The sequence below is a fragment of the Gymnoscopelus microlampas genome (genome assembly GCF_963454915.1).
Source record: "Gymnoscopelus microlampas genome assembly, chromosome: 7".
Taxonomy (NCBI): Eukaryota; Metazoa; Chordata; class Actinopteri; order Myctophiformes; family Myctophidae; genus Gymnoscopelus; species Gymnoscopelus microlampas.
The window spans coordinates 47,181,171-47,197,027 of record NC_139944.1 but is presented as its reverse complement, the minus strand read 5'-3'; the positions used below and the strand labels follow the sequence as shown (position 1 = coordinate 47,197,027).

The 15,857-nt window shown below is 42.9% G+C and overlaps 1 protein-coding gene across 7 annotated transcripts in view; it reads right to left on the bottom strand.

Annotated features, from left to right (window-relative positions):
- Positions 1-15,132: 15,132 nt before the first annotated feature.
- The window catches only part of LOC311049674 (protein polybromo-1-like), a 47,033-nt gene continuing 46,308 nt past the window's right edge, over positions 15,133-15,857 (bottom strand). For all 7 annotated transcript variants that reach the window (XM_084063431.1, XM_084063435.1, XM_084063434.1 and 4 more), the window contains one exon: positions 15,133-15,569. In XM_084063431.1, coding sequence (XP_083919557.1) covers positions 15,406-15,569 — 164 coding nt within the window. In that variant the 3' untranslated portion in view covers positions 15,133-15,405. The remainder of the gene's footprint in view (positions 15,570-15,857) is intronic.

The following is a 15,857-nucleotide window of genomic DNA, read 5'->3' as shown; positions in this document are numbered from 1 at the left end:
TTTGGGGGTAAAAGTTGGGAACAAGGCCATTTTACATAATTCAAGGGTGCTGAATCAGAAAAACACGGTTCCCAAGCAAAATTCTTAGTGCTTAACCTCCTAATTTGCATATCAAAATGGCTGCCGATTTTGAAGTATTTCTTAAATAACTCTATAACAAAGCAATCAAATCTGACAAATAAAGTGTATATATTTATATTCTGAGGGTCAGACAATGTGTGGAAGGTATTTATAATGTAACTAGAGTTTCGGGGGGCTACGCCCCCCTCAACCCCAGCCGCGCACGGGGCCCAGCGTGGCCGTGTGTATATTGGGGGACCCAAATCGCCGGAGTGAAACTGTGGAAAAGTTTTTTTGAAAAAGGAAAAAATTTGAAGAAATAATATTTGTTATGTTTCAGGGGGTCCACAGGGGGTCCGCGGCCCCCCTGATGGTCCACTGACCCCCTGTGGAGTGTTGGGACGCGCGGGGACACCCCTGGAACATTGCGGACCATTTCGGTGTTTTTTTTTTTTTCATGAAGGTGGTTGCTTGTTTCTGGCGCAGGCTTTGCAAACCTGGCAACCCAGCGCATGCTGCCGCACGTTTAAGTGGCGTAGCGTCATGAGGGTCAGTGGGGCCGTGGCTCGGTCAGTGAAGACCCTGTAGTGCGGATGATATGTGGCATAGAGGGGCAGATTGTAAATCCACAGAGGAAACATCCGTGGGCTACCATTGGTTCAGCGATGTGTGCGGTCGCCCTGCGGCCCCTCCTCCTCCACCAATGTGCAGTATTGAGAGCCCTGACGTGACAACAATTGGAGCGATGGGCACTGCACTGTGGTTGGTTAGGGTACACCTAGGGCCCAGGTAGAACCCAGTGAAAGCCTGCATGGGCAAACCCAGTTAGGACCCGCCTTGGTCCCACATAAACATGGCTAGTTGGGGCCCACCTAAGGGCCAGGTAGAAGCTACTTATAGCCTGCATGGGCATCGCAGTTGGGACTGAAGTGGATGCCGCTGACATTGCTGACATGGGGTCCATATGGTTTAGCCCACCTTGAAACCATATGGGAACTACGCTGGCATGCTGGCTGTAATGCAAACGCTGCATCATACCTGCAGTGTGTAGTTTGATGTTGTGTGTGTAGCAGATATACCTGCAGTGTGTAGATCAATGTCCATAGGAAAGTCAATGCCCAGCAGTGTTTTTTTTCCCCAGCAGAGTTTCTAGTGTGTCTGTGGAAGAGGTTGCACATGAACTCTGCAGCCGCACTGAGGCGCTCCAACACAAACACTCTGACATTAAGCTGCTTCACACAACAAACATCAGCACCACGCTGCTGTTTGTCCAAAAGACACAATATCTCCTCTCCCACCGACGTCATGTGTTCATTTATCGACAGCCGTACAGACTCCTTGTGACACATTTTACGTCGTTTATCCAGCTCTCACTGACTCTCCACATCGGGCTGTTATTTTGCTGCGATCAAGTCAACGATGTGAGAGATTAGCTATCACAGACGGACGGACAGGGGGTGATACATAGTCTTGCGCCATGCCTTTCGGCCTGGCGGAGACAATAAAAAACCGAAAGTAAAGGAAATGGCCATTTCTGCAACAGAAGTAGTCAATAAACTATGCTATGAAAACATGGGCCACATTGGCAAAGAATGTAAGAAAGAGGCAATCATGTAGAAAATAGCCGATCTCCAAGCTTAGAAAGCCTCTCAACGTGAGGCGTTTGGAGCTTGTAGATCGGCTATTTTCACAATATTTACTTGTGGAACGGAGTCAAACAGAATGGGGGGGGCCTAGATCAAGTACGTGTATTTGGGGGGGGGGGGGGGGGGGGGGGGGGGGGGGGGGGCGGCGTGAAAGGGTTGATAAACACTGCTGTAATCGGAGCGAAATTATCTGAAATTACTACATGACCATAATGCAGCGTAACATGCGTTGCACGGGGCGGTCCTGCCATTACGTTAGTTACTGTAGTTGCTGTGGAGCTACATAGGTCTCCAGAAGAAGACACACACAAACATACACCATCTACAATGGACGAACTGAGCAGCAATATAGACATTGACCACACGAACGTGCATTGTTGACAAAGTGATTGCACAGCCGCTGCAGGCATGACAACCAGGTTAGCGTTAGCGACATGGCAGCTATCACAGCGCCCTGTCCGTCGTGCTGCAACTGCCTGTGATGGCTACAGCAGTAACAGCAAGCTGTCTGCGATGCCATTGTCTGGAGACTGCTCTTAGCGTGACAGGACCAATGAGAGTGAGCGCTGTAGTTGTTGCTAAGATACGGTGGCGTCTCTGGCCCATAGCTTGTAGATCTCTCACACATGATTGGCGTAGGCTGCGTTGCCAGGTCTGACTTTGTGTCTAAGCAATGGTCGGCTTATTTTTGCGCGCCTTTGGGCTCGTTTGCATTGTGCGCACGGCAGCGCTTGTTTAGCGTACGTCAGCGCGACGTGGCAACGGACGTGGCAACGTGAAAGGTGATTGGCTGGTGAAAAGAAACACCCGACGTTACACCAGAAATGGTGCCTGGAGAAAATGGTGACCAAAAAAAAAGTTTGGAAAAAAAGGAAAAAACCCCCGCAGCGGCTGCGTGCTGTTGTGGTGATGAGGTCGTGCGCACGGTAAACGGTACGAACCTGCCTCCCCTTCCGTTTTGTCCGACATTTGGTGAGTAGAATTAATTATGTTGCGCGGTGGAAAAGGTGTACTGAGCAGTGAGATGTCCCCTACGCGAGGCGTAAATTCAGCGCGGCCGCCGTGGCGAGTCAGTTGGCCACATGTGGTCTGGCGGTGCGTTGTTTAGTCGATAACAGAGCTGTGGGGTGTGGACACCGAGGGTGCGGAAGTTGGTCGCCATTTATATAGTTAGATATATGTAAATAAATGTAAATAATGTAAATAAATATGCAAATTAGAGGCCACTATTACAGAAAACGGTTTCGTACTTAAAGTGATCCATCCGCATCCCCCTTATTTTATTTTATTTCTACTTATCTGTATTTTTACCATCCTTAAGACATCTAAAATACATATTTAGATCATGGAAAAATCCTGGTACATTTGGCCCCTGATGACCAAAAAATAAATTGCCCCCATGTATAACTCACCCCCAGAATGAGTTAGAGCCACAGAACTGGTACTGATAACTGAACACAAACTACTTTCAACACAACTATATAGAGTGGGATGGGGATGGCTATAGGTACACTTAGACGGCCAACAGGGACTAGCTGAAATGTATTAAGCCCCGCCCCTCTGTGTTCCTATTGGCTGGGCTTTAAACAGCCATAACTCCAATTCCCAGCATCGAAAACCTATGAAACTTCCTAGATGCGCTTAGACGGCCAACAGGGAAAGGCTGAAATTGTTTAAGCTATGTAGCCTAACTTTTCAGTTGATTGCCATACAGGCTTGTGTCCCCCCCCCCCCACCCCCGATGGGCCCTGCCTAGTACAGCCTAGTCCAGCCTATTACTGCCTAGTCCTAGGACTAGGCTAGACCTGGGTGTACTAGGCTTTACTGTACTAGACTCTGCTGGGCTCTAATAGTCTGTTTTCAGCTCTAACAGGCTTTGCTAGGCTGTACTTGGCTTTATTAGGCTATAGAAAGCAGTGCTTTACTTTGGCCTACAAATGTTCATGCAAAACTATTGGTGGTGCACACACAAACTATTGCCCGTGTACACAGTGGTTAATCCCAATGGTCTGAGTATCTACAGGGCTGACAAGGGACTAGCACAGCCTAGTTCAACCTAATAGAGACTAGTACAACCTAGTCTTAACTAGTCCAGTCTGTTCCATGCTAGTATAGCCTATATCGCCGTCCCCTAGTCTGTTCCATCAAAAGGCTGGACTAGGCTAGACCTGGGTGTACTAGGCTTTGATGTTGTAGTCTCTACTGGTCTCTAATAGACTGTTTTAAATTCCAGTAGGCTGTGCTGGTCTGTACAATGCTATATTAGGCTGTACAAGGCAGATCTGTACTATGGTCTACAAAGGTTCATGCAAAACTATTGATCGTGCACACACAAGCTATTGCCCGTGTTCACAGTGGTTAGTCCCAATGGTCTGAGTATCTACAGGGCTGACAAGAGCCTAGCACAGCCTAATAGAGCCTAGTATAGTCTAGTACAGCCTAGTACAGCCTAATCTATCCTAGTCCAGCCTTATCAGTCCTAGCATAGCCTTGTACCCCCTCCCCTATTCTGTTCTCCCAAAAGGCTGGACTAGTCATGGGTGTACTAGGTTGTACTATACTAGACTCTACTGGTCTATAATAGGCTGTTTTATGCTCTAGTAGGCTGTGCTAGGCTGTACTAGGCTCTATTATGCTGTGCAAGGCAGATCTGTACTATGGTCTACAAAGGTTCATGCAAAACTATTGCTCGTGCACACACAAGCTATTGCCCGTGTACACAGTGGTTAGTCCCTATGGGTTGAGGATCTACAGGGCTGACAAGAGCATAGTACAGCCTAATATAGCCCATTAGTACAGCCTAGTACAGCCTAGTACAGTCTCATCTATCCTAGTCCAGCCTTATCAGTCCTAGCATAGCCTGGTACCCCCTCCCCTATTATGTTCTCCCACCAGGCTGGACTAGGCTAGACCTGGGTGTACTAGGTTTTACTGTACTAGTCTCTGCTGGGCTCTAATGGTCTGCTTTCAGCTCTAGCAGCCTTTGCTAGGCTTTACTGGGCTCTATTAGGCTATAGAAGGCAGTACTTTACTTTGGCCTACAAATGTTCATGCAAAACTATTTCTTGTGCACACACAAGCTATTGCCCGTATACACAGTGGTTAGTCCCTATGGGTTGAGGATCTACAGGGCGGACAAGAGCCTAGTGTAGTATATTTTCGATCACAAGAGCGGGCATTTAATACCGGTTTCCTGAAGAAAGCTTAAAGTTGAAAGAAGTCCAGAGTCCAAGGATTCAGGTCAAGCATCATTTATTTCAGCCTGACTGGGACGTCTGCCATGTGGGTTCCGATCAGCAGCGCGCCCAGTCACATACAAAGCACATTATTTATACAAAGCTCACCTTCTACAACAAGGAGGAGGGGTCACGTAGTTTTAGACCAGCCCCTGATCCTTGTTCACCAATCACACATCAATTACAGGAATATTGAAAGGGTCGTGGCCGAGCCCCCCGCAACACCCTGTTGAAACACATTTGCATTGTCCTGGTAGTGTAACAACTTGTCTTATTTCTAATTATCAAACTTTACCTTTACACAAAAGCTGGTATAGTAATTCTTGTCCAACATTTCTCAAGCTTTAGAATGAATCCACACACTTTATGGTTGCAAACAACAGTTAGGAATACAATGTGTCAATACAAGCAACATTTACTCCAGACTGAATCTTTTCCTTAATGACATTTCTCTTGGTTTACAGCACAGGTCAGAGTTATCCACTTTATTCCTCTCATATGTTTTCACACTGTGCTACTTAATACAAAATAAGCTTTTACCAAGAAATCAGAATAATACAGTGTAAATTCAATCTGCAGTCTGCATGACCTTACCTAACTTCATCTCTGCCCCCTATCTTAGAGACCGAGTAACAGATGTTTCACTTTGACCACCACCCTTGCATAAAAACAATGGTACTGAAATCAACCTCCTGATTAACAAAAGAACTTGGCTCTGTGATTTGTTTTGAGTTCACACCTAAAGCTGGGTTCTGCTGTTGCAGAACAAAGACCAGGATCCTCAGGGTGTGACTGATTTAATCAGACTTCATATCTCTTCCTGCCCAGACCCCCACTCACCTGGGCTTCGAAACTTAAACAATGGCCAAGAACTTTTGGAGTGCTTGGGAATGTAAATTGATGATCGCCTCCCCCCAGATGGGACAGACACTGTTTCCTACTCCAAACACTGTTAACTGCAAAACTCAAAATCACCTAGCACAATATTAAACCTTCCAATGTTTACCCATTTAGATGGAATATTGTGGTTATATCATGTTGCCATGTTTGAAACGATACCACATTCCCCTCTTGGGAGACTTCACAACGTCTCCCACAAAGGAACTTTCAAACCTGTGAAATAATACAACTCCGGGTTAAAGTCTCCTCCAGCCATCTGTCCAACCTAAGAAGAATCAACACTTAACAACCTGCCTATGTATGCCACTGGACCTGTAAAACAATCGTCATTTGGTTACTGATCAAAACACATCGTATAGCATCCTATAACAAAAAGTGTCCTTCAGTGTCCACGCGCGCAGAAATGATTTTCTGTTTTTCTTTTTTCGCCTGAGCTAACAAAGCGCAGTTGCGGGATTCTTCTTTGCTCAAATGTCCATGTTTGCACCTGGAAAATCCTCAGTTCATTGAATCAGAAACTGTTCACAGCTTGGGATAGGGGGAAGAAAGGGGTTTTGTGGAAATGATGAAGGGTGAGGGTATAGTGTCATTTTCCAATGACACCTGATGGGGCATGAGTAAGAGGAAAGTGTGGTACGGAATTGATATGGGGAGGTGGCGTAGTAGTTGGCAACTTGTGCGGCCTCTCTATAGTGGCATCGATGAAAAGGCATATCAAACATACACGGGCTTCCAGGGATTAACTCTCTGTGAGAGAGCATACGACTTTCACCTGGACACAGCAACTTGGTTGAATCTCCAAGGCCTGCAGATCTGGATCTCTGGGACCATCTAGCCGTCCGCTTGACGTCTCCTTCTGCCGTCCTGTAGTTCGATGAGTAGACGGATGAGACACGTCTGGCCCTCCTCTCTGATGAGTGACGAGCTGATGAAGATTCACACCACCCCTGGTTTGCTCCTGTCGTCTCCTGGTTCACTGCCTGGGACGACTTGTAGAGCTGAGTTGACGAGTTGACCTCCCTGGCTCCATGCTGTCAAACTGGACCTTGTCGTAGACGTTTGTAGGGCTGTGTTGAACCGGTAGACCTTCTGTCATCTGCAGCAGTCATCTCCATACTGCTAGACCTGGAGCACACAGTCGTCTGGTCTGGTGTCATCTGGGACCCTTCTGTACTCCTGGCGCCCTAAGCGACGCTAAACACCATCCACTCAGCCATGGTCACCCCTCTGGATTGTCAGCCGTGGCCCCCCTCTGGACTCACTGTCTCCACCATGTGTCTCCAACTTCCTCCAGCTTCTCCAACGCCATTCCTGACATGAAAATACTCGGCAAAACTTTCCCTACACTTTTCCTAATAAATCAAACATGTTTCCAAACAGGTAATACATTTTAACTAGATCTTCACCAAGTGATTCCTACATAAATTACTTCTAGCTGAATTTTCCTATTTAACTCTATTTTAACAAAAAATCAAAATGTATACTATAGTACTCTCTGTACAAGCATTCCCCTCTTGGTCCTAGATTTAGTAATACCAGAATTTTTCTCTCAATATTTTCAAAATGTGTACACTCCTTAGAGCCTAATAAATCTATGTTACTTAAGTACAGATCTACAAAGATCAGTGTAAGATCAGTGCTGGGTGATGTTTCGTCACAAGGGTGTGACGTCTCTTTAAACAAGATGAAGCAGACCACCCTATCTGTCTGTCAATTTCTATCTAATCTGTCTACCTTTTCCTATCCTGGCGTCTCGAGCCTGAGGATAAACTCCCCTCCAGTCACCTAATTGTGACCCTCAAGGTTCTGCCAAAACTATACTAATTATTAGGTCTGCACCAGAAAAAAGACTTCTTCCACCCCTGGTAACTCACATCAACCAACACTTACCTTAAAACTGCGTCAGATTCCCTTTCTTTCCCTGGTTCCTAACAAAAACAAACAAACAAACAAAATGTGGTAATTTCAAAGCAGACACAGACATCTCCTATTAAATGCTTGGATTTTGTATATTGTTTCTGTCACCTTTAGATAAACGAATTTCAGCCTATTTTGAGCCCCAGTGGTGAACCACTGAATTAAGTATTTAGTTCACTTATCGAAACTCTAAATGTTATACTCGATCTGTGAGATTAAAAAGGATAGTGATCCAGACCGGGAACTGTTTCTAAGCTGTCACTCAATTTAAGGCAAATTTACAGTTTACATTTTAGCACCAAAGAGAAAGGTCTATGTCCTTTTAAAAACCTGAACGAAAAAGTGTACCTCCTTCATCTCTTGGCCATCAGAAGGCCAACAATGACTCTGTCCTGAGATCTCCTATTTAATAAACTAAAATCTAATTCACTTTAGCAAAATAAGAATCACAAATATCTCCCTGCTGCAGTAGTTCAGGTGTTTTTTAGAATGAACCCCCAAACTCCTGCAATCAGAAAGCCAGTGAAACTTATACTTTACGGTTTCTCCATTTTAACCTTCCATTATATCCAAACCATAGTCTTAAATCAACACTGTCTAATTACTTATTCACAGCTGAGTCAATTAAATAAAGTGTATCTTTTTAGTCAAAGCACTGTATGCTAGCTACATGTCCCTCAATTTCTAAAGTAACACCAACAGATCCTAATGTGGCCATGTTATGCTTCTCCACTCCGTGTTCAAGCCTTGGTGTTCTCGGAAAGAACACAAGCAACCCTGTTTCTGGCCAGATAACAGGATCTTCCAAAGGCATGCATTCCCCGGTTTGCATTCTCTCCAAACACAACCCTGATTCGACACAAAAGGACAACACACTCATAACAACATATTAGACCAGTTAAATAATTAAGCCGTCATAAATGAAGCACAAATCAAATCGAATCATTCCTATATAATAAAACCTTAGCTCTCAATATTTAAATATCTTCACACGAACATCTACAAATCTATTGTTGATCAAATTTTAACCTTTGCTCTTATTATTTCTTTACTGTAACATTCCAATTTTCACTTCTTACTGTCCTATTTTGTAGATTACTTTAACAGTTCAAAGATTATTTTCACTATCGTTTAGACTAAATCGTTATGTTTCTGTTCATCAGTTAAATATTTAAACAATCATTTCATCTCACCCCTCTACAACACTCTTCGTAGAAGATGTGTTGTACAAAAATGAAATCTACCAATCTATCTCAAGCACACAGAAGCACCGAAAACCTCCAATCCAGTCCAACAAAAATAAAAATAAAAATACCTCCCCAAAACGCAAAATGCGCCACAAACACACGACCGCTCGCCGACACACATTCACACACACACTTTTCCCCAACATACACACACGCTCTATCACAGACCATTCGTCAAAAATCCACGCACGAGACAAACACAGACACAGAATCACACTCACATCTCCATTGTCCAGTCCAAGAAAAAATTGCATCACCACGAAAGTGATAATTTAAGAAAGCAGTACGCAGCCGAAAAGCCACAAAGTAACCTCAAAGTAAGAGTGATCACACGCTCCTTGCGTCCAGCGCGCGCAGCCTCTGATCACCTAAATCTCCTCCATGTACCTCCAACACACATACTCACAGACATGCCACTCGCCCCTACAACAAAGACTCAACACATACCTACACAAGACCAACATTAAAAGAACAGTAACTTTACCACGAATGTGATAATTAAGATATCATTACACAGCCGAAAAGCCATGACCCCACAAAGACGTTTCATCTCCAAGCAGACCGAAAAGCCTACATAATTAAGTCCATCCATAAACCTGGAAGTAGCCGCTTGCAAAACGGTCACAAAGAAAGTCGCATTACGAACGTAACACATAAAAAATTCAACCCCAAAAAAAACTCCCATGCGATCACAAAATAAACAATGCCTTGTACCTAAATGTATCTCTTTTCTCCCTACACGGTAGAACATTACAAAATACATACTCATAGGAAGAAACCATATTCTGCTATACTACTCAACGATTTGATTCGACTAATTGTTAGACTTATGCCGATAGTAATTTTCATAATTACAAGTATTTTGCAATGTTCCCAAGATATGTACAAGGCTTACTCTTCTTTCTAATAAAACCACAGGTCATTTTACGGGCAAGCGACACACGAAGTTCGACACGCGCCAATGTCTTTGAACATCTGTACACAATGCCCAAAGCTTATAATTGGGCCCTGTGGAAGTATTTGTTCCTCTATTTACATTATTTAGTTACAATATCGCCACTCATGCATAGACTTACACAAGAGCGAGCACTTCAGCAGTTAGACCGCTCGATAAAGAAACCATCCATTCGTGCCAGTAAGGGTCTATAAAATTAGAACAATGTCATTGTGCAGTCCCTAGACCGCCACTTATGTTCAAACAAAAGTGAGCATTACAGTAATTATATTACTCGATATAGGAACTTACTCAGAAAGGTGTTCTAGCCCTCTAATAATATTAATTTAATTCAATATCGCCACTTTTGAATGCAAATAAACAAAAGTGGAGTACATCAGTGATTAGAGCACTCGATATTGAGATAGATCCAAACTCCTATAATGTATTCCTGGTTACATTATCACCACTCATGTATGCATGGATCCACACACGAGCGCGCATTAGTAGCAGTTAGACCGCTTGATAATGAAACCATCTATTTGGCTAGCTTCTATAAAAATTACAACCATCCCATTGTGTGGTCCCTAGATCGCCACTTATGTCTTACACAAGAGCGAGCACTTTAGCAGTTAGACCGCTCTATAATGAAACCATTCCAGGTTCTACATAATTTAACCATCCTATTACATAGTCCCTACACCGCCACCAATGTACAAACAAAGGTGAGCATTAAAGTAATTATATTACTCGATTTAGGAACTATTCAAAAGGTGTAGCCTTACTTGGTAACAGAATCGCCACTCATGTATAGACAAAAGTGAGCCTTACAGTAATTATATCACTCGATTTAAGAACCACCCAAAAGGTTGTCTAGCCTTATAATAATATCAATCTAGTCAACACCGCCGCTTTTGAACACAAATAAACAAAAGCGGATAGACTTAGTGAGTAGATCACTCGATATTGAAATAGAATAATGAACTATAAGCTTCCAGACCTTTAACGGACTTCTAGAAGCATTTTTGTGCCACAAAGCACACTTACCTCAGACCCTGGATTCACCCCCCCAAAAACCCCTTCTCCAGAAAACCAGCCCATCGCCCTTAAAATCAAAAATAAAACCACAAAAAATCAGGTTCTTTTCGTATACCCTTCTCTCCAAAAAGAAGAAAAGAATATTAAAAACGACTGCCGACGACGCCATTATATGTAGTATATTTTCGATCACAAGAGCGGGCATTTAATACCGGTTTCCTGAAGAAAGCTTAAAGTTGAAAGAAGTCCAGAGTCCAAGGATTCAGGTCAAGCATCATTTATTTCAGCCTGACTGGGACGTCTGCCATGTGGGTTCCGATCAGCAGCGCGCCCAGTCACATACAAAGCACATTATTTATACAAAGCTCACCTTCTACAACAAGGAGGAGGGGTCACGTAGTTTTAGACCAGCCCCTGATCCTTGTTCACCAATCACACATCAATTACAGGAATATTGAAAGGGTCGTGGCCGAGCCCCCCGCAACACCCTGTTGAAACACATTTGCATTGTCCTGGTAGTGTAACAACTTGTCTTATTTCTAATTATCAAACTTTACCTTTACACAAAAGCTGGTATAGTAATTCTTGTCCAACATTTCTCAAGCTTTAGAATGAATCCACACACTTTATGGTTGCAAACAACAGTTAGGAATACAATGTGTCAATACAAGCAACATTTACTCCAGACTGAATCTTTTCCTTAATGACATTTCTCTTGGTTTACAGCACAGGTCAGAGTTATCCACTTTATTCCTCTCATATGTTTTCACACTGTGCTACTTAATACAAAATAAGCTTTTACCAAGAAATCAGAATAATACAGTGTAAATTCAATCTGCAGTCTGCATGACCTTACCTAACTTCATCTCTGCCCCCTATCTTAGAGACCGAGTAACAGATGTTTCACTTTGACCACCACCCTTGCATAAAAACAATGGTACTGAAATCAACCTCCTGATTAACAAAAGAACTTGGCTCTGTGATTTGTTTTGAGTTCACACCTAAAGCTGGGTTCTGCTGTTGCAGAACAAAGACCAGGATCCTCAGGGTGTGACTGATTTAATCAGACTTCATATCTCTTCCTGCCCAGACCCCCACTCACCTGGGCTTCGAAACTTAAACAATGGCCAAGAACTTTTGGAGTGCTTGGGAATGTAAATTGATGATCGCCTCCCCCCAGATGGGACAGACACTGTTTCCTACTCCAAACACTGTTAACTGCAAAACTCAAAATCACCTAGCACAATATTAAACCTTCCAATGTTTACCCATTTAGATGGAATATTGTGGTTATATCATGTTGCCATGTTTGAAACGATACCACACTAGTACAGCCTAATAGAGCCTATTAGAGTCTAGTACAGCCTATTACAACCTAGTCTAGCCTAGTCCGGCCTGTTCCATGCTAGTATAGCCTATACCACCCTCCCCTAGTCTGTTCTCCCAAAAGGCTGGACTAGTCTTGGATGTACTAGGCTGTACAGTACTAGACTCTACTGGTCTCTAATAGGCTTTTTAGCGGCTCTAACCGCTCTATACCTGACTTTGTCCGTGTGCGTCAACGTTCTGATTGGTCAGGTGCGTCAACAAAGTGATTGGTCAAGCTTCACGCGACACATGGCTATAAACACATTATAAACACATATCGATGACAAAATGTATCAAAGGCGCCGCTACCTTCACACAGGGTGTGATTTTTTAATCTCTAGTAGGCTTTGCTAGGCTGTACTAGGCTATATTAGGCTGTACAAGGCAGATCTGTACTATGGTCTACAAAGGTTCATGCAAAATTATTGCTCGTGCACACACAAGCTATGGCCTGTGTACACAGTGGTTAGTCCCTATGGTCTGAGTATCTACAGGGCTGACAAGGGACTAGTAAAGCCTAATAGAGAGTATTAGAGTCTAGTACAACCTAGTACAACCTACTCTAGCCTAGTCCAACCTGTTCCATGCTAGTATAGCCTATAGAAATGATTTCATGTGCATGCCATAAGCAATGCACAACACGTCGTTGCAAATGCCGGAAATCTGGGTTACGATGCACAGCCATGTGTGCATGTCAGCAACGGAGTGATGATCAACCTCCTTGTATGAATGTGGTCTAGTGTCTAGACTTTCGTTCAACAATGGCCAATACAGTATCTTTAGAGTACTAAACCGTTATCTGTTATGGGGGCCGCTATTTTGCATATTTCGGAGTAGGCTGATTATTATATTATATTATATTATCATATTATATTACTTACAAATTCTTTACTCACATTGTAGAAACTGTAGACACTTCATTTGTCAATTTTGCTTGCCTGGCCACAGAGTTATTGAAGATAAAGGTGCGAATTTGCCAATTTGGCAGCCATTCAGATATGCAGATTAGAAGGTCAAAAACTAAACATTTAGCATGGGGAAAAAGTATGTATTTTAGATGTCCTAAGGATGGCAAAAATACAGATAATTAGGAACAAAATAAGGGGGATGCACCTTTTGCACCGTTTGAGTACTACGGTACATCATTTTATGTAATGGTGGCCTCTAATTTGCATATTTATTTACATTTATTACATTACAAATATCTTCCACACATTGTATGACCCTCAGAACATAAATATATACACTTTATTTGTCAGATTTGCTTGCTTTGTTATAGAGTTCTTTAAGAAATACTTCAAAATCGGCAGCCATTTTGATATGCAAATTAGGAGGTTAAGCACTAAGAATTTTGCTTGGGAACCGTGTTTTTCTGATTCAGCACCCTTGAATTATGTAAAATGGCCTTGTTCCCGACTTTTACCCCCAAATGCCTCTAACAATCACATATTTCAGAAATCCCACCGGTCTATATACCTCAAGCCCACAACGCGAGGCGTTGTGGGCTTGTAGATCTGCTATTTTTGGCTTCCTCAGAAAAGGGATGCTAGGTTTCGAGTGGTTATGGTAAAAAGAAAAATCATTTCACATAACGATTTGGCGGACCCCATGAAGTAACTCTGAGGACACCCTAGGGGTCCCGGACCCCCTGTTGAAGACCCAAGCTGTAAACTGAAAAAAAAGGGCACTTCTGGTCAAGAGGGCAAAGGGCAGGTGCTCTAGCCTAGAGTCTATCTGTGCACGTCCCTGAATAGAAAATACCAAACCCATGACAATGTGCAATTCATCCCATGACCTTCTCATTTATTTTCACACAAGCCCAGGTGGCAAAATGTAAATCATCACCCTATTAGGACGGTCAACTCTGTCTGAATCAACACAGACGAGACAACTTCAAGACATTCATCTATCACAGAATCATGACAGTCATATAACAATAATGCACTTGGAACAATGAAACATTTTAACCCGTTCAATCCGGGGAACACATCTCTGTCATTTTAGAATTACTTGGCTATTAAAAAATAGCAGATCTACAAGCTCATAGTGCGGCACTGCGCTATGAGCTTGTAGATCTGCAATTTATTTTCTTTTTTTTACCGTGGCGATTTGTGCAAATCTTTAAATATATATTTTTTAAAGCAAACATTTGTACAATATTTTGTTGGGGGATTCCCAGAAGCAAAGATTTGAGTTACAAATGTTCGCTTTAAATATATATATATATATATATTCAAAGATTTGCACAAATGTTCACGATTTTTCAAAAATAGCAGATCGTGCCGCGCAATGAGCTTGTAGATCTGCTACAGCCAAAGAAATCTTAAAATGACACAGATGCGTCCCCGGATTGAATGGGTTAAATGTATAAAGTTTAAGAAAACAGCGTAAACACAGAGACACAAGGCTTGTATGATTATTACAAACACAAACTTTTCTGACAACAACAACAAAATGAACACTTTTACAGAGCTTAACCCTTTCCTGTCTGACAGGCTATAAGGGAACAGAGGCTCAGAATAATACGAGCTGCTATAGTCCATATTCACACGGCGGCCATTTTGGAATTTAACATTGCGTTGCCGTGGCAACTGGGGTGGCATTTCATTGACTTAACCCATTGAGACCTGGAACTGTGTCATTTTTAGATTTGAGCTAAAAAGCATTATTTTACACTTTGGGCTATTCAAAAATAGCAGATCTACAAGCTCGTAGCGCGGCACCGAGTGCCGCGCTACGAGCTTGTAGATCTGCTATTTTTGAAAATTCGTGAAAATGTGTGCAAATCTTTGAAATATATATTTTTAAAGCGAACATTTTTAACTAAAATCTTTGCTTCTGGGGGGTCCCTGGAACAAAATATTTTGATGGGGGTCCGCGGCCAAATACATATAATTTTGGGGGTCCTTGACATGAAAAAGATTGAGCACCACTGATATAGAAACATACGTTTTTTCAGAAAACTGTTGGGATTTAGGAGACATGTCGAATCGGCTTCAGGTCTCAATGGGTTAATGGCAATATGGCCGTCGTGTGAACATGGTCTATGGCTATGGCTACTACAGGTTGTGTGCGTGTCGGACGTTCAGGGTGTCTCGCAGCATCAGGTCGCGGAGCCGCCACAGAGCGTCCGCCATGGTGCTGTGGGCCCCTTTGCTCTTCAGCCAATGGGACGGCAGCCTGCTCTCCTGCTCTTTTGTCAGACGCACGTCTTTCTTTCGAGCTGCAAAACAGACACAAACATGTTAATAACCTATTTTAAAGCCGGGAAAGCATCTGTGTTTTGATTTGCAGCTATATACTGTATTTAGCATCATACGTTTTTCAGAAAACTCATAGGATTAAGAACCGCCCCCCCATCTCAAAAATATTTTGTGCCCGGGATTTTTCAAAAATAGCAGATCTACAAGCTCATAGCGCGGCCGCGCTATAAGTAACTAAGTACATGTAATCAAGTAGTACTTGTACTTTTAATCAAGTAAATGTTGAATTCCGGACATTTGCTTGTAAT